The following is a 25566-nucleotide window of genomic DNA, read 5'->3' on the forward strand; positions in this document are numbered from 1 at the left end:
GATAGGCCTGATTTAGGCAGTCCCTCACCTTATGATACAGATGAACTTCCATATGTTCATATGCAGTATTTTTATTTATTTCATAAATTGATTAAATTAATCTATCTCTACCTCCAATTATCTGTGATTTCTACTGGAGTTTCTTTCACTTTCTTGAACTGGGGTTAAGCCCGGATTTTTATATCCCTCAACGATCGTTCGTAAAATGGCTCTGTGGCATGGATACACCTTGACAGAACTGGAAGGTTGGCCAAGTTAGGCCCATCTACCTTCTTACTAACTCCCAGAGATCTATTCAATGTCTCACATTCATTTCATATTCAGCAAACCTCTGCTAAAAGGTTAAATGAACATTAAGCTGTTAACTGATAAGGGGGGGGGGGGCGGTAATACAAAAATCTTTCCAGAGAAGAAGCTTGTATTTTAAATAAAGATTCTTCAAAGTCAGGTAGATTGTAGAATGAGAAAACAATTAATTATATCCAGAGAGTCACGGGACGCCTTCACAAAGAAGATAAAGAGCATTAAGCTGTTTTTTAAACATATTTGTTTTTGTTGGGGGTGTTGTCACAAACATGGTGTCATGAAAGTACGAGGGAACAAGGCCTGGCTACAAAACAGCAAAGAACCTTCCAAGTAGATGGTATGGAAAGGAAGGGCAAAGTCACGTTGTGATTTACCCTATAGGAGAAAAGAAGCCAAGTGTTCTTATTAGGGTTTTAGAAAGAAGACTAGTTAGAAAAGGAGAAGACCAATTAAGAGATTAATAATCCAAGCAAGTGAGAACAGTAAAAATGGAAAGTAAGGGACTAATCGAAGAGAAACTCAAGGATGCTTGGAAAAAACATTTAAAATATAAGGGACGAAGCAGATTTAAAAAGTGCATTTTCCAATTTTTCTTCAAGAAACACATAGGATCTCTATCTAATTAGAAAAAAACCAAATGTTATTAAATTATTTTTTAGAGTCTCTTAAGGGCAGAGTCAACAAGACATGACGCTGAAGTGAGGGGAAGGAGAGCAAGTCCAGTGTGATGGAGGAATGTGCCTTTTCTTTGAGAATTATAGTGCTTTTGAAACGTCTTATCCTTTTCCTGCTATCAATAGATTACAAGGCTAATGCTTTTTAAAATTTGAACAGTGGGAAACAATTACGTTTGAAGAAGACAAACTTGGCAGAAAAGATTTAAAAAGGAGAGATTCTTTGAAATGAGACTAATTAAAGAACATTGTAATATCTAGGTAAGAATATTTAGAAAGAAAAATTAGCAGATACCAGTGACTGAAAGGATGAGAGGTAGGTATGGGGAGGAGAAAGAGTCAACGGTTATAGTATTTCTAGTTGTACAAAAGGAGAATACTGAGGTAATTAAAGATGGAGAACACAGCATTATTTTATTTTTTAATCATTAAAATACTTAATAAATCATGACAAAGATAATCTTGACAAAAGAGCAAATGAAAGAATAATAAAACTTTATTCTTACAACCAGTTCACTTCCTGAAAATACTTGAAGAACTCAGGTATCTTAAAAACATATTTAATCAAATATGAAGAAGCAACTCTCAAACGTATTCTGTATCAATGCTACTTGTTAACATCTCAATGTAATAAAAAGGTCTTTCTAAATTTAATCTCATTTTCATTATATTATAATAAAGCAACACCATTTAGGCTGACTGTACTGAAGTACTCTAGTATTTCACATAAAATATAATAAAATAATATTTCATAAACAAGAGAACATCATTTAAAAACTGGCGCTGAACAACAAGGGTACTTGCATGACAGGCAATGATTTAGACAAAAATTTAGTCTTCATTACCTACAGAGGAGACACTTGACCTGTAGTAGAACAAAGGCTTTATAATTCTATTGTTCTGATCTCACATAAGCTTTAAAGTTGAACACTTAACATTATCGTTTCATAAGACTTACCTCTTTACAAAATGTTCTAGGGACCATGATTTTCAGAATTCGTGTGAGCCTTGAAAAAAACACCTTGTCCACCACAGCTCGTTCTTTTTTCCCCTCTTTCTACATTAAAAAAAAAAAAAAGAAAGAAAGAAAGCTTTTAAAATAGTTATAACAAATAAGATTAAAGAACCATGTTTCATCTAAGGCAACATAAACAACTATTAAGATGGATACTGCATTTGAAGAACATAGTCCTGTACTGCTCTTCATATTCAAACATGCTTTCAAGAAACTAAGATGTTACCAAAAACTGAATAAGGAAGTGAGAACTTCCTTTCAGAAGTGAAGCTGCAGAAATATCTGGAAAAAGAACACTGCAAACAGAAGAAACAGCAAATGCCAAATACCAAGGTAAAAGCTCGTTTAACAACAAAATGGCCAATCTGGCTGGACCTGTGAGCAAGAGAAAGTAGTAGAAGATGAGGTCAGAGGACAGCTAAGAAATGGCCATTATCCATTATCCATATCATTACTGTTTGTTCATCATCCACTTCCTTATTAACAACAGAATTTTTAAAAAATCCTGAACAGGAATTTTCCTGCTATCAATTACAGGAAACTTTTGGATTCCTAGATTTATCATTTAACATTTCTAATATGCACTCTTCCTTACAAATTCAAAGACAGACAAGGTTCCCTCACTCATACAGCTCACATTCTAGCAGGGGAAACCCAGATAAAAATAAACCAATAAATAAATTGTTACAGATAGACTAGGCAGGATCAAGAGAAAAAGAATGATCCAGAAAAGTATGAGAAGAAAGGTTTCTTTGGGGGAGGGTAGTAAAGCACAGGGAACACCAAGCACAAAACCCAGTTCAGGAATAAAATTGGTATGCACACTGAAGAGCAAGATGACAGCGCTGCTAGAGCAGAGGGGACAAAAGGAGAGAAGCTGAAGAGATGGGTAGGACCTATAAAAAACAGAGCCCTGAAGCCATAGAAGGATTTAGAGTTTACTGTCAGTGTAGAGGGAAACCACTGATGATAATTAAGAGCAGTAAATCATTTTATTACCCTCAGATATTTCTTCATTTTCACTGGTACATGAAAATAGAGCTATAAAACCATTTGCAAGGATAAGGAAAGAGTGACATGAACTGGGTATAGTGGATGTTATTTACTTTATTACCCTTGGGCTGTCTGGAAGAACAGGCAGAAGAAACTTCTCGAAATAGGCAAGACTCTCCAGAAGGACCCCATCCCCAATTGAGCTCCTTTCCCCAACTCCTATAATCACAGCTCACTTACGTATTAACTACTACACTCTTGATAAACAAATACCCATGGTATAGTAAATTCTATTAGTTAGACAAACTTTGCTGTAAATATGCTTTAATTAAATTAATATCTAACTTGATAAACCTTAAGTAAGTCGTTTGTGTACTGAATTAGAACAAGCTACCATCCATATGTCACACACTGTGCTAAGGGCTTTATATATGTAATCCTAATAAACAGACACTGCATATCGTACAGAACTGTAGACAAGAGATGAAGGCACTGGGTGTGTAGAGTTAGATCAGAAAGACTACGACAGAAAGAACTGGATAAGAACCAACCTACCGTGTAACTGCTGGAACAGAGTTCAGGTCTTTCAAACCTTACAAAGGTTGTAAACCCCATCCCACTGAGTCACAGGCCCAGTCTACTTCATTCACACATGTATGTATTCATTCATTCAATATTTACTTGGCCCAAGGCACTGTTCTAAACCATGGGGCCACACCAGTGAACAAAACACAAAACACCCTACTCACAGTCTATTTCCTCTAGCTAGCCTATTCTCCTCAAGCCAAACCTTACAACTTCAACCTAAATCTCCCCTTTCACCTCCCCAAACTGAGAAAGTATAGGAAGAAAAGAATAAAGAGAAAGCAATGTACATCAACTACCTTTAAAGAAAGTTAGACTTCTACTCTCGTTTCCCTCCTGTCACTGCCTCCCTACCTCACTTCATCCCACCTGTAGTCAGTACCTTCTCCATCCCTACTTGAGCCTTAGACAGAATAATTCCAAGGTGAGACGGCCACCTTCTGACTTAAACAGAGGACAACTATTTCCAGCTGTTCTCAAGAAATGATCTAGGGCAAACAAGGGGGAAAGTTTAAAAAAAAGTTACAAGAAAGTAACAATGAAGCACGTCGTATATAATTAGCAGTTTACCTGGTATATAATTCCTCCTCCTCCTTTTCTTCTGTCCCTGTTGCCACTGCTCCTATTTCTTAAGCTGTCTGAAAGCTGACTTTATTATTTTCATTACATTTGAATCCATAAAGGGAACGCTATACTTCCTAAAGTCAGGAAACACCAAACACCTGGACTGGAGGGCTGACTCAGGCTGAAGAAATAATCAAGATGCTGTACCATTCTTGATACATAATAAAAGTCATACCTGAAACCAATCTAAATGCAAATAGCTACAGAGACAGTACATCTCATAAACACTACTAGCTTCTCCTAAGAATTCATTTTAACCACAATTGACTTTCCCCACCTTTAAACTTCCCAGTAATTTTTAAAAAATATAAAAAACACTTTTATGATATATCTAACATGCAAATCATAGAAAAAAAAAACCATTAAAGACCATTTAAGAAGCTAAAGTAATAATGCAGTCAGAAAAAAAAAAATGTACCTAACATTCAGGAGGCAACAAGGTCAAAGGGCAATGAGAAGTTCCTATTGATGTGTCAATCAACTTAGAAAGGTGACATGAACCGGAACTGACCGGAAGAGACAGATGTCTGAAATAGCAAATAAAAGGTCATGTGGTGCTGACAAAAGTGTAAGCATTTCTGTATATTGTTAGAGGAAGTATAAATCAACATAACTATTATGTTGCATCTATCAAAATATAAAATGTACACTCATTGCAAAATGTAAAACCCAGCAAATTTACTTTTAGAAACTTATCCTAGAGGTATTCCTGAACATATGCTTAAACACATAAATGAAAAAACTTGCACATTGTTTTATAATACTATAAAATTAAAAACCTAAATGTACATCAATTATGAGATACTACATAAATCATGGTAAATTTATGCAATGAAGATTCTACACAACTGTAGAAAAGGAAGCAGCTCATATTCATACAAGAGAATACTATAGAGTGGTTAAATTAACTAGATCTATAGCTATCAACATAGATGGATCTTAAAAAAACAATATGCTGAAAAAAAAGGAGAATGATACATACAACGATTCAATTTATAAAATTTTTCAATAAGCAAAATAATTCTACCTATATTGTTTATGAAGATATACGCACACCTCAAAAGTACAAAAATACGCATGGGAATGTTGAAGACCAAACCCAGCACAGTGTTACCTTTGTACATTTTTGAATTTTATACCCTGTGTATTACATCAAAATTAAAAGAATAAATATTTTAAAATCAAGTCAACTATCTCTTTATACTATTCTTTATCTAAATTTTTTTCTCCTTAAATCTCATGTCTTATGAAACTTGTCTCACCTCAACCCATCCCACCAAAGATTATAAAAAATTTCAATAAAAAATTCTCTTTTCAATTGCGTCCCCTCATAAGTGACACACATTCACTGTCGTAAAATTAGAAAATTCTGATGAGCAAAAATAAGGAGTCTATAGCTACCACTGAAAGACATCAACTGTTAATATTTGGCACATCTCTTACCAAATTTCATTTCAGCATATGTCTGTGTGTGTACTTCCTATAGATTTCACAAATGTGGTATCAGGATGTACACTGCCTTAAACCTTTTTTTTGGCCAACCATTTGATCTAAACTAAATTTATCTTGCTTATACTATATGAGTAGCAAACAAGTATATATTTTTTTAAATGTACAAAAAAATAGGAAGAATTAAAAAATGAGTGAATGAATAGTGTTGTACTGGATAGTTTCACTGATGTCCTAGAACTTTCAGATATGGTGGTATACAGATAGTAGCTATAACTAAGATAACTAAGGTTTGATTACTCAGGTATAATTTAGATATGAGAGATTATGAAGATGGAAATTTGCCAAATGACTGGAGATAAGCATATCTTGTCCCATTTTTCAAAGATTATGGAAACTGAAGAACAGCAATTTTGATGTCTATCTCCAGGATATTCAGAGAATAGACATTAATATTGAGGGTTTAGGAAGACCTAAGAGACGCTAATCACTAGAAGCCAGCAGAAGTTTACTAGGAAGAAGTCATGTCAAAGCCTTCTAATTTTCTTCTTTGTTAAAGATACTGTGCTAGTATATGAGCTGACATGCGCAACATTAAGCTCCATGCGGGTAGGAACTTTTGTTAACTGCTATACACACAGAACCAAGAACAATGCCAGGCATATATGAGGGGCTCAATCAATATTTGTTGACAGGCTGACTTAATAAATGAATTAACAAATTAATCAAGGAATTTGATGTTTCTTATAAAACTATTGTGGCCTTAATGGAGAAATAAAGACCAGATTTTTCTGCAGTTGGATATAGTCCCAGCTGAATAAACCATAACCAAAAAAGCAAAGATTAAGAGATGCCACAGAGGAATTTTCTGGTCCTAACCTAGTCAATATTATCAGCAATTGTGAGGAAGATAGAGAAGACAGATTAAGTTTGTAGATAATACCTTCCACTTAACACAGTAGATGTTAGAATTACATTCAGAATTACACTAGGGAGTTCCCTGGTGGCCTAGTGGTTAGGATTCCAGGCTTTCACTGCCATGACCCGGCTTCAATCCCTGGTCAGGGAATTGAGATCCCGCAAGCTGTGCAGTGTGGCCAAAAAGAAAAAAAAGAAAATTACAGCAATAGAATAGACATATTATAGAATAGACTAATAGTATAGACCCTATAGGCTGACATTTACAGGGAAACAACTGAGTTACCATATGACCTAGCAATTCTACTCCTAAGTATATACCCAAGAGAAATGAAAACATATGTCCACACAAAAACTTGTACATGAATGCTCATAGCAGCATTATTCATAATGACCAAAAGGGGGAAACCACTTAAATTTCCCTCAACTGATGGATAAATAAATGTGGTATATCTAAACAATGAAATATTATTCAGCAATAAAAAAGAATGAAATACTGATACATTCAACAATACATAAGAACCTTGAAAACATCATGTTAAGTGAAAGAAGCCAGTCACAAAAGGCCACATATTACATGATTCTATTTATATGAAATGTCCAAAATAGGCAAATCAATAGAGACAGAAAGTAGATCCGTGGTTACCAAGGGCCAGGAGGAGAGGGTAATGAGGAATGACTGCTAATGTGTATGGAATTTCCTTCTGGGGAATTGAAAATTTTCTAAAATTAGATAGTGGTGATGGCTGTACAACTCTGTGAACATACTAAAACCACTGGATTGCACACTTAAATACTTGGATTTTATGGTATATGAATTACATCTCAATAAAATTGTTATTAAAAAAAGAAATAAAGAAATCAACTGATGAATACAGACATCTGTCAAAAGAGCTGTTCATCAGAAAGGTACCTGAAGGCTTACAATTTATCACAAACTCCACTTAATATAAACAGAAGTAATGGCTAAAGAAGTAAAAGCAACTTTAGGCTGAATTTTAGCAACAGACGTTCGTATCAAGAAATGTAATAGTGCTGATGCATTCCACGCTAGTCAGACCACGTCTACATTAGACTATATTCTATAGACCAAAGACTACATTCTATCCTAAACATAATGTCCAGAGGAACTAACCAGTATAGATCCAGAAGAATGTATACATAATTGAAGAACAATTAGAAACCATGTCACCTGAGAAACACTTGAAGGGATGAGGATTGCTTAGCGGGGGAAAAAGATTCAGAAAATACAACCATCTTCAAACAATATGAGAGTCTATTAAGAGAAAATAGAGTAAACTTGTTCTGTGTTTCTACAAACGACAAAATAGAGGCTTAGAGAGGGAATATTAATTGCATCATGGACTTGAACTAATACAGTTATGGCTATCTCCTAGGTAGTACTTTCCATCAAATGAACAGATTCAAGTAAATACAAAAAGTCACCTACCAAGGATTCCTATTTTAGGAAGAATTCCTATAATATGTAGTGGATTAGAGATGATATTTAAGTTCCCTTCTAATTCTTAAATTCCATGATTTTATCCTAATTCAAAAATATATAATGAAACAAATGAAATAAATGCATGAAATCCCAAAGAGTAGACAACATAAATTTTACCTCATTGTTCCGTAATGGTGGTTTTCCATTTTTCTTACTGCAGAGAAAAAGAAAAAAGAGCAAGACAGCTTTATTTGCAAACTGTTCCCATCATAAAATATTTTTAAGATATCAAAAGAATATACCAAATTCTGCAAATGAATTTCTTCTTTTACATTTCATACTGAGATAGAATATATTAAATACAATAGTCCAACTGTATAATCCACAGTCCTCTTACTAAGTATAAATCACAAAAAGTGCTCAATAAATGTTAACTACTACTATAATATATCAGGCATTACATTGTAATTTTTTCATACACACACAAATACACTTATTTTACAAATTCTCCCATGGAGATGCAGAGTCTGTTTTTCCATCCTTGAATCAAGGCTTGGCCATGACATTAGTAAACTGACACAAGGAAGGGCTTGAAAAACGTTTGTGCATTGGGCTCACTCTCTTGCTGCTGGGCATCTTTTCGCAACCATGTGAGCAATCCCAGGTTAGCTGCCTAAAGGATGGGAGACCATGTGTCATTTCCACGTTACAAATGAAAAAACTGGCTTGGGGGACTTCACTGGCGGCACAGTGGTTAAGAATCCGCCTGCCAATGCAAGGGACACGGGTTCGAGCCCTGGTCTGGGAAGATCCCACATGCCGCGGAGCAACTAAGCCCGTGCGCCACAACTACTGAGCCTGCACTCTAGAGCCCGTGAGCCACAGCTACTGAGCCCGCTCACCACAATTACTGAAGCCCACGTGCCTAGAGCCCGTGCTCTGCAACAAGAGAAGCCACCACAATGAGAAGCCCGCGTACCGCAACCAAGAGTAGCCCCTGCTCACCGCAACTAGAGAAAGACCCAACGCAGCCAAAAATAAATAAATAAATAAATTTTTTTAAAAAGAAAGAAAAAACTGGCTTGGAAAAGTCAGTACCATGCCCAAGGTTCACGCTACTCAAAGTAGTTAATCTAGCACTTGAATGCAGGTCTGACTATTAACCCAGGCTTCCCCCCAAAACAATATAATAACCAGGCTTGGCTTCTTTTTATGCACACTACCATAGCACCCTATGCTTCTATATAACATTAATCACATTTTAAATTTCTTGTTTAACATATATTTCCTCCCAGTATATTAGTTCCACGAGATCAGGAGCTATTGCAGGTTGGCTTCTCCAAAGTAGAGATGAGGTGGTGTTTGAAGTACAAAATGTTTATTAGAGATCAGTATCTGTGAAAGGAAGGCAAAGAAAGAAAGTTTGGGCAGAACTCAAACTGTGATATAGGCCAACAAAATTTCAGCCAACCTAGTGGGAAGCCCTGAATCAAATATTGTCCGTCATAGTACTCCGTGATGGGATGAAATGGTCAGGTCTTTAAACCTCTTTCTAACTCAGCATGCAAATGTATGCTGCTCCAGGGAGATCATGACCCTGGGGGAGGTAGCTCTGCAGGTAAGGCAGACCCTAAGATGTGTGCAGAAGGGGCTACCTGGTAATCCGCACTCCTCATAGCTGGACAATGAGCCCTTCTCTGAAGGGGAATCTGGGGAGCATATCTCCTTGTCTACTACAGGGGTCATATATTACCCAACCCTGTATGTTCAATACCTAGTTGAGCCACAGAAATCTGTACAGCAATCAGTGAACATTTTCAGTAATAGGATACCACGTCACTGAATAACGCTAGAAAGGCAAACAACTATTGATACAATTCGGTAGATGCTATCATTTTAAAGTGCTTAGGTTTATTACTGTTTCTAGTTTCAATTATACTGCAGGATTGTTCATCTGTTTTTAAATTTCCATGAGACTGCAAAACTGTTTCACAGAATGCCTTTTTTATATATATATATATATATATATATATATGCCTTTCAAGCATGCACAGTTAATTATGAGCCCCTTTCATAAATAAGGCTTTCTAAATTCCTCTTTTTAAAGAATTCTTTAATGTTTCCTCAATTTTGAAGATACCAGCTATATATATATATACATATAAATTACTCAGGATAAATTAGAGCAGTATACTATATTTATGAGCTAAATCCATTAAAATAAAAGTATTCAACATGTTTGAAATATATTATCAATATGCACACAAAATGGCGAGGTATCTATAATATCTAGAACAATCACTAAATATCAGTTATCTTGTTACATTTCAGGGTATAACCAACTGAAGTTATTTTTAAATCTAATTTTGTGACTATGTGAATGACGACCTTAAACCATTTACAAAAGCATCTATTATACCAATATCAATGTCATGTTCAGTCAGGAGCTGCTCATCTATCTTCTTCTTACTCCATAAATCAGCACACTTTCCAAAATACGATGGCACTCCTGCATCAATCCTTTTCATTGCCTTGCCCAACATCCAGGCATAGGCAAAGGCAAGGAAAAGAGAATCGCAGTACCAGGATAAGATATACAAAAACAACTTGGTTGCTAGAGTATGAGACAAAGGCACACAGAAAACATACATTATCAAATGCATGTGGTACTGAAAAGACAGGTAAATCATAAAAGTGACATGGTCAAGAAGCATTCAAACGTCTACTAATTGCTTACTACATGCTAGGCACTATTCTAGATCAGCATTTCTCAAACCTCGTGGTCTCAGGATACCCAAGAACTTTTATATATTTGTGTTACATGGATATTTATCATATGAAATTTCAACCTCATAAATTTTAAAAATACTTATTTACTCATTTAAAGATAACAAACACATTACATGTTAAATAAAATTTTTATAAAAATTGCTATATTTTCTCAAACAAAACAATTTAGTAAGAAAAGTGGCATTGTTTTTACATTTTGGCAAATCTCCTTAATGTCTGGCTCAACAGACGACAAATGGATTCTCATATCTGAGTCTGTATTCGTTCTATCTACTGCAATATAGATAGGTAGTTGTAAAACAGGAGTATTCTAATAACTGTGGATATTCTTCTGTGATATTATAATGCTGCAATGCAGTCTGATAATTATATCAATGAACTTGTACTCTGATACAGTAAAATTCACTGGTCTATATTATATTACACTTTTTAAAAAAATAAATTTATTTTATTTATTTTTGGCTGTGTTGGGTCTTCGTTGCTGCGCACGGGCTTTCTCTAATTGAGATGAGCGGGGGCTACTCTTTGTTCCGGTATGCGGGCTTCCCATTGTGGTGGCTTCTCTTATTGCGGAGCACGGGCTCTAGGCGCACGGGTTTCAGTAGTTGCAGCATATGGGCTCAGTAGCTGTGGCTCACGGGCTTAGTTGCTCTGCAGCATGTGGGATCTTCCCAGACCAGGGATCGAACCCGTGTCCCCTGAATTGGCAGGCGGATTCTCAACCACTGTGCCACCAGGGAAGCCCCTATATTACACTTTCAATGGCTCTTTTAACCCACTCAAAATTTTCTAAGATCATGCATTAGTCATTTGGAAAATGCTGGTTCACTGAGTTATATAGTAGGCCTTCCAAATGTAATATATTTTATTATACAATATTTTAAAAAATTATATTTGTTAATATTACCACCAATCTCATCAGAAAGGTCTTAAGCACTGGGAAGCTAGCAAGCTCATGGTAGCAGACAAGATTTCCAAATTCTAATTTTCACTTGAAAGCTTAAACTGTAACATTAGCAACAAACACTGCCAGTTGTTTCTCCTTGAAGGCATTACAAGAAAATGTCTGCAATATTCAAGGCTGAATAACCAGAGTTATTCAGTCTTTCTTTCAAGCAAAAATGATGTTCCACCAAAAAAACAACAAAAAAAAAGTGGCTAGTTCAGCTCACAACTCAAACAACTGCACAGTGCTTTCCCTCAAGACAACCTCTGTACTTGATATGCTACGAGAAGTGCTTTTGCAAATTTCTCATTTTTCTTTGGCAAAGACATTACAAAAAAGAAAAGACAAGATCAGTAACCAGCTATAAAAAGTATAGGAAGGTTTTATCCAAGAAATGTAAAGTCAGGTTAACAGTTGAGAAAACAATGTAATTCATCATATTAACAGTCTAAAAAAGAATAAACATATGATCATATCAATAGATACAGAAAAGGCCTACAAAACGCAACACCTACTCATCCTAAGAACTCTCATCAAACTAGAAATAAAAGGAACTTCCTCAATCTGATAAAGGACATCATCAAACACCTACAACTATCATAATACCAATTAACAAAAAACCGAGTCTCTGTAAGATCTGGGACATTGCAAAGATGCCAACACTCACCACTTTTATTCAATATTGTTACTGAAGGACACAGTGCAATAAAGTAAGCAGAACAAACAAAAGGCACATAGAATGAAAACGAAGAAGTAAAACTATCTTTACTGCAGACTCTATAAACACTATATAGAAAAGCCTAAGGAATCTACAAAAAAGCTAAGTGAGTTCAACTGGTTTCCAGGATACAACATCTCTATATAAATACCAATTGTATTTCTACATATGAGTGAAGAACAATTGGAAATTAAAATTTTAAACATACCATTTACAAAAGCATCAAAAATATTAAATACTTAGGGCTAAAATTAAAAAGAAAAAAAAAAAGACGTGCAAGACTTGCATGCTGAAAACTACAACACATTGCAAAGAAATGTTCAAAGAAGACTAGATAGAGAGATATATATCATGGTCATGGATCAGAAGGCTCAATATTATTAAAGTGTCAATTCTTTCCAAATTGATTTAGAAATTCAATGAAATCCCAATCAAAATCGTACCAGACTTTTCTGTAGAGAGAAACAAGTTGAATCTAAAATCCGTATGTAAATGCAAAGGACCTAGATCAATAAATTGTTACAAAGAAGAACAAAATTGGAGGAATTGCACTTGATTTCAAGGCTTATCATAAAGCTATACTAATCAAGAGTTTGATACTGGAGTATAAACAGAGATCAAAGAAACAGAAAAGTCCAAAGTAGACCTACACATATATGGTCAATTGATTTAAGACAAAAGTGCCATGGCAACTCAATGAGGAAAGGATAATCTTTTAACAAATGGTACTGGATCAACTGGACAGACATATGCAAAAAAAAAACAAAAGGAACCTCAGATGTTATTGCACACCATATACAAAAATTAACCTGTAGTGAAACAGAGACCTAAATGTAAGAGCTAAAACTACAAAATTTCTAGAAGAAAACAGAAGATCTCAGTAATCTTGAGTTAAAGACTTGTTAAATAGAACAAAGTACAAACTATACACAGAAAAAAAAAAATCAATAAACTAGAATTCATCAAAATTCTAAATGTTTGTTTCTCAAAATATACTACTAAGAAAATTAAGACAAGCCACCAACTGGGAGAAAATATATGCAAAATACATACCCAAGAAAAACTTGTATTCAGAATACATAACAGACTCTTACAATCAAATAAGGCGGCAATTCATTTAAAGATTTAAACAGACACTTTGCCAAAGAAAATGTATGGATGGAAAATAAACACAGGAAACATGCTCCAAATCATTAGTTCTTAGGGAAATTCAAATTAAAACCACAATGAGAAACCACGACACACATCCACTAGAATGGCTGAGATTAAAAAGACTGATCATAGCAAGTGTTATCAAGGATGTGGAGCAACTGGAATTTTCCTATACTGCTGATGGGAATATAAAATGGTATACTTTGGAAAACAGTTTCTTAAAAAGTTAAACATACACCTACTACAAGCCAGCCATTCCACTACTAAGTATTTGCTCAAGGAAAATAAAAGCATATTTCCATACACAAACCTTACACAAAATTCATAGCTGCTTTATTTTTAATAGCCAAAACCTGGAAACATCCAAATGTTCATCAACAAGTGAATGGATTTAAAAAATCGTAGTATTTCCATAAAATGTACTCAACAATTAAAAAAAAACCTATTGATGCACGCAACATGGATGAATCTCAAAATCATTATGCCGGCTAAAAGTAGCTAGACAAAAATGTACACAGTGTAGATCCCACTTACATGAAATTCTAGAGCAGTCAAATCTAATCTACAGTTATAGAAAGCAGGTCAGTGGTCGCTTCAGGCTGGTGCAAGGGAGAAGACTGACTACAAAGGGACATGAGGGATCTTTGGAGTGATGGAAATGTTTGCTATCTTGATTGGAGTGATGGTTTCACAGGTGCTTAAATGTCAAAACTCACTAAGTTGTGTATTTTAAACATAAGCAGTTTATTGTACATCAATAAAGCTTCAATAAAACTATAAAAGAAAAAGATGACCAAAACCTAGGGGAGACTTTTTCCTAAGAACACAATAGAAAAGTACATTTTGTTTGTTCTTTATTGTTGGAGGGGTGAGGGAGAAGGAGATGGAGTTAACTATTCCTTAATAATGCCAACAAAATACGTAAAACTAATAAGCAGAAACTTCCCCCAACAAACTATGAGACTAGGAAAAAGAAATTGACAAAAATTAAAAGAGAAGTTTTCAGATAACTTTCAGACTAAGTAAAAAAAAAAGAAAACAATTCTGAAAACTTTGATCAGAGTTTAGTTATCCAGAACAATAATTCTGACCTTAAAATTTCTCACTTAGTTCATTTTTCTAGGCCAGTGTTTCCTGGACTTCAGATAATATATGAACCTCTCCTGAAGGAAAAAAAAATTCTTACAGACCCCAGCGTTGACTTAAATTGGTGCTTCCTTAAATATGTATAAGCGGGCTTCCTTGGTGGTGCAGTGGTTAGGAATCCACCTGCCAATGCAGAGGTCACGGGTTCAAGCCCTGGTCCGGGAGGATCCCACATGCCGCAAAGCAGCTAAGCCTGTGCGCCACAACTACTGAGTCTGCGCTCTAGAGCCTGTGAGCCACAACTGCTGAAGCCCGGGCGCCACAACTACTGAAGCCCATGCACCTAGAGCCCGTGCTCCACAATGGGACAGGCCACCACAATGGGAAACCCACGCACCGCAACGGAGAGTAGCCCCTGCTTGCCTCAACTAGGGGGGGGCCCGCGCACAGCGACGAAGACCCAACACAGCCAAAAATAAATAAATAAATTTTAAAAATGTATAAGCATAAAATTAAGTTATTGACCCTTAACATGAGAGTTAGGAGCACTGACCCTCACTGCAGTTGAAAATTCACCTATAACTATACAGTAGGCCCTCTGTATCCGAGGTTCCAGATCCTCGGATTCAACCAACCATGGATCATGTAGTATGGAAGTACATATTTAGTGAAAAAAAACCACACATAAGTGGACCCTCGCAGTTCAGAAACATGTTGTTCAAGGGTCAACTGTATACGTTCCTTTTGTTTACAGCTCTTCTACAACCACAAAATAAAATTTATCACTTAAAAACTAGGAAAAATTTTAAAGCCAATAAAAATGGAATCAACATTCATTTAAAGTGATAGGTGAGATAACATTGCTACAACTAATCACCAGTGCTGGGGTAAAAGAGTAGAAGGAATTATTTATGTGTTATATGTTCCAGTTAATAGCCAAGATTTTTAAATAATCTTCATTACTTTTCTTTTGTAAACAATGAACTGGCTTTAAATCACTGCTTCATTAATGTTGATGGGATAATCAATTTATTAGTATACCCCAAAACAAAATTCTAAAAATTAAAATACTCAGTGAAAATGTCATAGAACTTACTGCTAATAATACTAGTAATAATAAGTGTTACAAATTGGTATTTATAGAGACAAATGGCGATCCATGCAATATAACTGCTCACAAAAATATAATCTGCATATATATATAAAACATACATATACATACATACATATATACACACATATCCACCCACAATACATATACATACACACACCCACAATGGGCCACATGATCAGTCAGCTCTCCCATCACTTTTCTCTCTTCAAGCTACCATGAAATACCTTATTCAGAGTACACCATGACATCTTATGAGGCCTTCACTTGGTGTAAACACATAATCTACATGTCAGCCCTATGTTCTTTTATCAGTTTGTGACAAAGTAATACACTACTCAATTGCTCTACGTCTTTTTCATGATTTCAAACCAAAGCTTCATTTTAAGATTTCAGTTACTTAGAAATTCTATGAAAACACCTTTCACCCGTAATTATCACTGCAAAAGAAAATTTTAATAGCAAAATAATTCAGTATGAATACAAAGGTTGAAGATGATTATCTTAGTTTTACATTACTACACTTCAGCCTGATGTAGGTTCTAATGCAGCAGATTTGTCTACCATACATGTGGTCTCTTTTGATGATCACTTAAGCAACAATTCAAACACAAATACGGGCACAGAAATCTGCAATACTATGGTAGTCATTGAGATGATCCAGAATGTGCTTATACTAATTTATTTATAATTTATCACCAAGATGAAAACACAAAGTTAGAAAATTCTCATAGAACTTTAGGACCCTGAAGAATGAATCATTAGATCCATTATCTCTAGGCCCTAGAGATACTACTCTAGAACACCTCGGTCAAAACCATGATATCAGCTATCACCCATTCTCTAATGACTCCCCAAATCTCTAGCTCCCTCATCTTTCCTAAGCTCCTGACTTGAATATCTATTTTTTTAAATAAGGTATCTGTACCTGGATCTATTGAAATCATTTTAAACTCAACATGCATTCTATGTCTGAACTTACCTTTCCACCCCAAATCTACCCTTCCACCTTCTCATTCTGAGCTGGGCCCTAACTCAGTGAATGTACCTTCTTCTATCCAATCACCCAAGCCACCAACTTGGGAATTATTCTTAGATAGTCTCCCTTTCTCATACTCTTCCTATCCAATCTCTCTCCATGCTCTCCTTTTCCTCTATTGCAATGACTTCAGTTCAGGCTATCAAAATTTCTCATGTAAACTAACAATTTTCTCACCTGCTTTCTAAGTAGGTTCCTTATCATTTCTATTGTCCCCCAATTCACTTCCACAGTCATATCAAATATAGCTGTGTGTGTGTGTGTGTTTGTGTGTGTGGGCACACATGCGCACACACACAACCAAGGTCAATCAGGGCCCAGAAATGATGAAGACCTGAACAAAGGTGGTGGCTATGGAAATGGAAAGATGAAAGAAAATCGCTAGAAATAACAGGGTGAGGGAATAGATAAGAGCTAAGACCTAACTGAATATGGAAATGAGAGGAGAAGAAGAGCAAAGACTTAAAGAACTATGTAAAGATACAGGAGGTATTAGAAACCTTCTGCTCCAAACTTATGCCCTGAAAGGCAAAGATCATTTTTCCTCAGGTCTCACGAACAGTTTGCACCCTAAGCGACCCGAGGACAGTCATTCCATTTACCATAATAAAGTATAACAGTAGAAGCATTCAGGGAAATAATAATTGGATTCATTATAAATGTGTTAAATTTCAGGTTCCAATGAGATAACTATATGGAATTGTCCAGAAGATTTTTTTTTTTTAAGTTTAGATTTGAAGTTCAAAAGTGGAGATGTTGATTTGAAAGGAATTAACATGACAATACTGTGAATATACAATGATATAACTCCTTTGGGAAACAAAAATATGAAATCCGAAATGTGAGTCTTGCACCTGTTAAGCTACTGTACTAAAAATTTTAGTATGTGCTCTTAATTAACTTGGTTTAAGTTGTTTCCTGACTGATACTGCTCCCAGGTACTTTAACAAGTAAACTTTCCTCTTAAAATGAAAGTATGTTTACTATAAGCCTCAAAATTATTCCTACAAGTAATTTTAAATAAAATGTCTAGACCATAATCAAAAATAACCAAGCACACAGGAAACTACACTGCATAACCAAGAACCAGTAGAAATTACAGAAAACAGGAGCAGACCCAAAAAGATTTCAGATGTTGGAATTTCCAAACATACCCTATAAAACAATGCAGACTATATTTAAAGAAATAAATAGATAAAATAAAACAAAGATATCTACCAAGATAAGGAAATTAAAAAAGCTACACAGACTTAAGAAAACCAAATGGAATTCTTAAAAATAAAAATACAATTAAAATTAAATATTTAATCAATAGGTTTAATAGATTTCACACAGCTGAAGAGAAAATTAATAATCTAGCAGCTAAGTCAGAATTGACTATACAGAGTATAGCAAGGAGAAAACAAAAAGACAGCAAACAAAGAAATAAGAGACAGTGGTTACAATAAGACTATCTTAGTTGGTGTCCAGGAGGAATAAAGAAAGAAAACAAGGCATAGGTAATGGCCAAGAATATTCCAAAATGGAAGAAAGACACCAATCCACAAAAATTAAAAGGCCCAGTGAATTCTAAGCAAGACAGATAAAAAATAAATCCACACCTAACCAAATCATAGTGAGCTTCAGAAAACCAAAGACAAACATAAATCCTTAAAAGCCTCTACGGGAGCAAAAAGGAATGATTACCTTCAAAGCAGCAACAGTTACAAACTAACAGTTGACTTCTCAACATTAATAATGGAAACCAGAATATGGTGGAATCAAATCTTCAATGTACAAAAAGAAAATTACTGCCAATCTAGAATTAAACATTCAGGAAAAAAGACACGTACATGAATGAAGGCAAATAAAGACATTCCCTGGCAACATGGAGAGGGTTCATCATCAGCAGACTTGTACTAAAGAAATTCATAAAGGACATATTATGGGGGAGAGGAGGGTTGATCTCAGTTGAAAGGTATAGATTGCAAGAAGGAATGGAAAACAAAGAATGTGGTAAATATATAACTAACTCTAAGTAAATATTATATAAAACAATAATAATAATGTCTTATAGTACTAAAAAAAAACCACAACAAATGCATCTAAATAAGGAGGAAAAGTGAATGGGGTCACTGCTATGAAGTCCTTTTACTGCCTGGGAGAATGACGAAGTATTTCTTATTGATTAATGTTTAGACTTGAAAAGGTAAACAGATGGCAAAATTTCTAGGGTAACCAGTAAAATTAAAAAATAAAAATTTTATATAGAGAATAACTTTCAAACAACTAGAAGAGGTAAAAACAAAATGAGGAAAAAAAGAAATCAATACTCTAACCACAAAGCAATTATGCTGGTAATTAATAGCAAAAAGAAAAATACAAGAAAGATTCCCAAATGTTTTGAAATTGTGGTATATTAAATACTGAGACAAATTCCTAAAAAGGAGGAATCTTTTTTCCCACCCCTGAATCTGGGCCAGGCTTGTGACTTGCTCTAGCCAACAAAATGGGTGGAAGCCTTTCTGCTTTCACCCTGGCTTCTTGGAATGTTGACCTGAGACTACCAAGTGAGGAACTGGTATAGCCTACTGAATGATACAGTCATTTAGATGAAAATCAAGGCATCCCAGCCACCAGCCAGCACCAACTACCAGATATGAACCTTCCAGTGCAGCCAATCCTCTACTGGGTTCCTCATAAGGGAACCCAAACAAAACAAGCAAAGGAACTACCCAGCCATCCAGAGAAATAAGGGGGAAAAATAACTGTTGGGGTGGTTTGTTATACAACAATAGGTAACTGACATAAATAAAGAGATTCGCTTTCGTTTGTGAAAAGTCATGGGTCAAAGAAATTTTTAAAATATTTGAAACGAATGATATACATATCATATGATATGTTTACAACAAAAGAGTTTACATATCAAAAAAACTGTGGGATGCAACTAAACAGTGCTTAGAGAACTTTATAACCTTAAACAAATACATTAGAAAAGACTGAAAATTCATCATCTTTGTGAACATTAGAAAAAGAACAAAATTAACTTAAGTATAAAGAATAAAAGAATACAGATAAAAGCAAATAAAAATGAAATAAAAGACACTCAAGAGGTAAAGCAAAACTGAAAGTCAGATTTTTAAAAAAACTGACACATGTTACAAACTCATGGCAAGATTGATTTAAAAAAAGGGCACTATAACCAATTTTAGAAATTAATCTATACATTAGATGAAATCCTCATCAAAATCCCAACATGCTGATTCTAAAATTTTAATAGAAATAAAACCAATGTAAGAGTTGATAACTGAGGCACATTTCATATTTTTATAAGATTCACTGCATTCATAAAGGTTCCTCCAAAGCATCTATAAGAGAGCATTAACTACTTATTCACAAGTAGTGAATCATTAGGTTCATAACGACACTTAAGAAGAATTCATTGGTCACCTCCAGGGAATAACAAGAAACTGATGTATAATAAAGAAGCAAGGGCTTCTCTGGTGGCGCAGTGGTTGGGAGTCCGCCTGCCGGTGCAGGGCACGGGGGTTCGTGCCCCGGTCCGGGAGGATCCCACGTGCCGCGGAGCGGCTGGGCCCGTGGGCCACACCTGCTGAGCCTGCGCGTCTGGAGCTTGAGCTCCGCAGCGGGAGGGGCCGCGGCGGTGAGAGGCCCGCGCGCCGCGATGAGGAGTGGCCCCCGCTCGCCGCAACTGGAGGCGGCCTTTGCGCAGAAACTAAGACCCAACACAGCCAAAAATAAAAATAAATTAATTCATTAATTAAAAAAAATAAAATAAATAAATAAATAAATAAATAAAGAAGCAAATATCCATCCTGCCTTTCCTAACTGAACTGTACCACTGGGGAAACAAATAGATGAAGAAAACTTCCTTTTTACAGAAGCATTCCACCTTATAAATGAAGTAATAACCGAATTCAAATATCACCATTTTGTAAGCCCTAATAAACTCATTGTTCTAGGTATCAAATATCAGTGGCTGCTCAAATCACAGAAAGAAACCACCAGACATTATATACCTCGTGACAGAGAGTATACCACATCAACACCTAGGAAGCATTCTTGTCCAAAAAATAAAAACAAAATCTAAACTTGATCAAGCTTTTAGATCCAACTAGCAATTTACAGGAAATACAGAGAATGAAGAAAAATTATACAACTGGCATAATCCAAATTACAGAATATGTATAGGTGAAAACACCTGGTTGCTTCAACAAATAAACTATAACAAACGGGAAAGAGAAATGGCATGCAGACTCATAGATTAAGAGAGACTTGAACAAAAAATCCCACAAACACATCTGAATTACAGTGCTCAGGAGCGCACCTTTGGGTGATAAAATTATAAAGAAATGCAAAAATGTAATTACTATAGAAGTCAGGATAGTACAGAGAAGGGGCTGTGACTGGGAAGGGGCATGTGGCTTCTGGGTGGATGGCAAAGATATTTCTTGACCTGGGTGGCAGTTACAAAAAAAGTCATTAATTTATATACGTGTTTTATGCACTTTTCTATACTTGCTGTATAATATACAATAAAAATGTTTTAAAAATCTTAAGAGTATTCCACCATGACTATATTTTAAAATATACTACAATAAAATTGTTAATCTAACAATTTACATAACTTTGAATTTAACATAAGACTTTTTCTTAGCCCCTGAATGATTCTTGACTGTTCTTTTGAATCTGAAACCGAGTTCCCTTACTGAGTTTATGATTACTCTCTCTAACCAATTCTTTATTCCCTTTTCTGTCCCCTCTGACCTCAATCCTGTGCTAACTGAACACTAATCAACCAGAGTCAGATGACGAAAACTGCTATTGTCGATAACATCGTTAATGTACTAAAATTGCTATTATATATACCATCATTAACATACAAACCCAGGTTGTTTCTCCAGGGCAAGATGAGCTAACGGACCCCCAAGCCACGGACCACCTGGTCTGAGCCTCATAAACCAGAACATCCCGACTCCCAAAACTATGATTAAGAAATGCCACAAGATGATGATTAGTCCCAGCTTTCGTTTTTCCCCTTTAAAAAAAAAAATCCCTAACTCAAAGACCAAGATGGAGTGGATCTGAGGCTTGTCTCTCACTCTCTTGCTTGGCACCGTGCAATAAACCCTTACTTTGCTGAAAACACCTGCTGTCAAGAGTCTGGCTTTCTGTCCATGGGCGCATGAGGCCTTGCTTGGTTACAAATCTAAGTATATCTGAAGGATCTGATAAAAATATTTTATTCTGTCTTTTACCCTCCACACGGCTACTTCAAACATAAGAACTCTTATAATCAGGTACCATTTTTACCTTTCTGATTACTCACCGATAAAATAAAGATAATAAAACAACTATCTCAAAAGACTGTTGTGAGGAATAAATGCAAAATATTTAGAACCTATAACATGGCAAGTGCTCAATAAATAGTTAATAGTAAGGTTACCAGCTTCATGTCTTTGCAGTCCCTTCTTCTCAAATCATAACTCCACTAACGCCATGCTTTGCTCATGCTATTTTCTCTACCTAGAATGCCTTTTACGCCTTATCTCTTAAGATCAGGCACAAAAGTGAAACCTCCCCAGGTAACAACCAAAACAATCAAACATTCCCAATTCAGTGCTCCCTCCCACAGAATTATTATTAGACCATAGGTCTAGTCATACTGACTTGTATGACTTTTCTATGTATTTGTATTTCCACAAGACAGGGGTTAGAAATAATGTTCATCAATTTGGTATCTCAATGCCTAGCCTAGTGACATACAAGAAACATTCAACAGAATGTACTGGATAAACATTGTATTTCCTTCCACATTGAAATTTTCTTCAATGAAGTAAGCTACTTCAATGAAGTAGCTATTTTGTTGAGCCAGTCATAAAATACAGAGAGAAATGTATTCACTCATCAATAGTTAAACTGGAAATTATCTGATACTTACGTTAAAAATGGGATCATTTCATTGATTCTGTCCTACACTTGCCTCCCCCCGTGCCTCCACTGCTTTACTGAACAACACATCTTGGGCATTACTGCAGGGGAAAGCAAATGAATACCACAGTTGAAAACACCTTAAATCTAATTTCCTGATGCAACAAAATTGTATCACAGGTAAACGGAGAATAATATTTTAAATAAAATATACCAGTAGTTTCTTTTTTTAACTAGAAATTTGGTGTGAAATGTCCAGACACAGGATTCTCTCTTTCAATAGTCTGTGAGTTTCTTAACAGCAAAAATCTTGCCTAATTTAATTTTTAATCTTCCCAAGTGCCCAATACAAAACTAAAATGAAATGGGTTCTGTCTTCTCTCACTACAGGATCCATCTAGGAAACAGATCTAATCTCATTCACTACTGTGTGTCCTCAGCACCTAGCACTAAATGTTGAATGAAGGTACAGACTTGTATCATACCACCCAACTCTCAAGAATAGGACCTTTTTTTCATCTCTATAAACCCAGCATCTGACATGTAGCAGGCACGAGATGTTTTGTGAGTTAGTGCATGACCTTTGGGTCCCTTTCTTTGAGTGGTTCATTGATTCCCATGCCACCCTACTTCCTCCAGTCCTTGTTCTGGAATGAGGAAAAGATCTGATTCTACCTCACCTTCAGTTAACTTAAGTTAACCTCTAAGATATAATGAACAAAGAATGACAGTAACACTGAATATGGAGTCAGAAGATTGAGTTTGATGTAAATTACCATGAAGCATTTTTATAAGCAAATTAAAAACATGCATAGTAAAAAGGAAATGTAACAATATGCCAATACCATATTAATCAAAGCTAAGATGCGTCGGCTGTAAATTGCATCCTAATTTCAAAGAAGCTGAAATGTAAAAAGTCCTACTCACTAAAGTAGGATAAATTTATAGGACGATACTTTTTCCTTCTGAGGAGACACTATGTGTCTTGTTGCTTACTTCATAGGTTTATGAAAGTGTAAATGTTTTAAATAGCGACATTCAGTGACCTATAGACACAGTATGCTGATTAAATAACCAAATTATGATTTACCTAGAGAAGCTGCCTCATTCCACACAGTACATTTATTTTTAATGCCAACAGATAACTATTGGCACTAAATTAATGCCAATAGATAACTTCTTAAGCAGAGAGTAAATCATACAACCCATGTTTATGTCTATTATTATGGTACCATTATAGTGGTATGTGAGATTGTTACGTCTATTCACAGATATCAAATTAGCTGAATGCTTTGATGAGCTTTATTTTCAATTTTATACTTTATTAATTTAATTGCAATCATTCAGGACTGCTAATTAGCCAAACAACAAATGCATGTTTTTTTAAAAAAAACACCTTTACCACACTCACTAGTTTTATCTAACAAGGCTTCAAACTATCTTAATATGCATAATAGTTCCCAATGGAAAGCACAACCATCAGTTATCCAGACCATTTTATCCTAATGCCTATGGAAGGCTACATTCTTAAAAGAGATGCCTAAAACAAAAGTTATTTCCTCATGAAAAGAATGTTATGATAAAAGCCATATTCTTAAGCAAGGGCCTTATGTCTAATTTTTTGTAGAAATGACTACAAATGTCATTTATAAACAACTCTAACATTCTGTAAAAAAATCACTCCAAAAAAAATAACAATAGGGAAATACAGTACCCATTTTGCATAAAATTTAATTTGCCATATATAACTCTAAAGAAAATTATAAAGAGCGCCTATCTTTCTTCTTCGTAACTCCAGTTTAGGGAATTCCCTGGGAGTCCAATGGTTAGGACTCCATGCTTCCACTGCAGTGGGCATGGGCTCAATCCCTGGTCAGGGAACTAAGATCCTGCAAGCTGTGTGGTAAGGCCAATAAAATAATAATAATAATAATTCCAGTTTATATTTTATTGCAACAGATTAGAAGGTGGTGATATTCATCATCCATGACCGAAAAAGGAAGACCATTCCCCACTGACTCCACAGCAGAAACATCACAGAGGAGGAAGGATTCTGACTGGCCCAGTACGGATCAAATGCCTAGCCCCACCGTCAGAGTGCCAAATATCACCAGAAGGAAAGGTGTGAAAAGGTACCAGGTAAGTTAAAGATGAGAACCAATACAACCCCCAAAAGGTATCATTTAAAAGAAAGGTTATAGTGATATAAATACATTGTTCTATACTTACTCCTGTCCGGTAACTTACTGACAAAATATACAGAAAGAATACCAATTAAATGTGCAGGATCTACTGTATAGCACAGGGAACTCTATTCAATGTCTGAGGTGACCTAAATGGGAAGGAAATCCAAAAAAGAGGGGATATATGTATATGTATAGCTGATTCGCTTTGCTATACAGTAGAAACTAACACAACATTGTAAAGCAACTATACTCCAATAAAAATTTTTTTTTAAAATGTGCATGATGAAAAAAAATTTAGGAGAAAGTGATGTGCCCAAACAAAGATAAGTTGTAAATACCCACACCCAGGTGTAAAAAAAAAAAAAATCAAACAGCAAGCTAAGAAGGGGAAAGAAAGGGAAAACAACTGTGCAAGCTAAAATATGAGTGAAGAATACTGACTGTCACAAAAATGAATGTAACCTCACCTATTGTAACAAAAGTTTTGGATTTACAAAGCAGGTAACAGCCCACTCCACTCTGTCAGTCAGACCACACTTAGACTAATGAATTCAGTTTCAGACCTCCCTTTAAGGGGTGGAGAAACAGAGTATCATATT

The 25566-nt window shown here is 35.4% G+C and overlaps 1 protein-coding gene across 3 annotated transcripts in view; it reads right to left on the reverse strand.

The window, feature by feature from the left end:
- ABCD3 (ATP binding cassette subfamily D member 3) overlaps window positions 1-25566 on the reverse strand; it is a 176920-nt gene that overhangs the window by 48538 nt on the left and 102816 nt on the right. For 2 of the 3 annotated variants that reach the window (XM_061183856.1, XM_061183855.1), the window contains 3 exons: window positions 22792-22882; window positions 8186-8222; window positions 1939-2037 (listed from right to left, as the gene is read on the reverse strand). In XM_061183856.1, the coding sequence (XP_061039839.1) occupies window positions 1939-2037; window positions 8186-8222; window positions 22792-22808 (153 nt within the window). In that variant the 5' untranslated portion in view covers window positions 22809-22882. The remainder of the gene's footprint in view (window positions 1-1938; window positions 2038-8185; window positions 8223-22791; window positions 22883-25566) is intronic. The other variant, XM_061183854.1, reaches the window with a different exon arrangement.

Source organism: Eubalaena glacialis, chromosome 3 (genome assembly GCF_028564815.1).
Source record: "Eubalaena glacialis isolate mEubGla1 chromosome 3, mEubGla1.1.hap2.+ XY, whole genome shotgun sequence".
NCBI lineage: Eukaryota > Metazoa > Chordata > Mammalia > Artiodactyla > Balaenidae > Eubalaena > Eubalaena glacialis.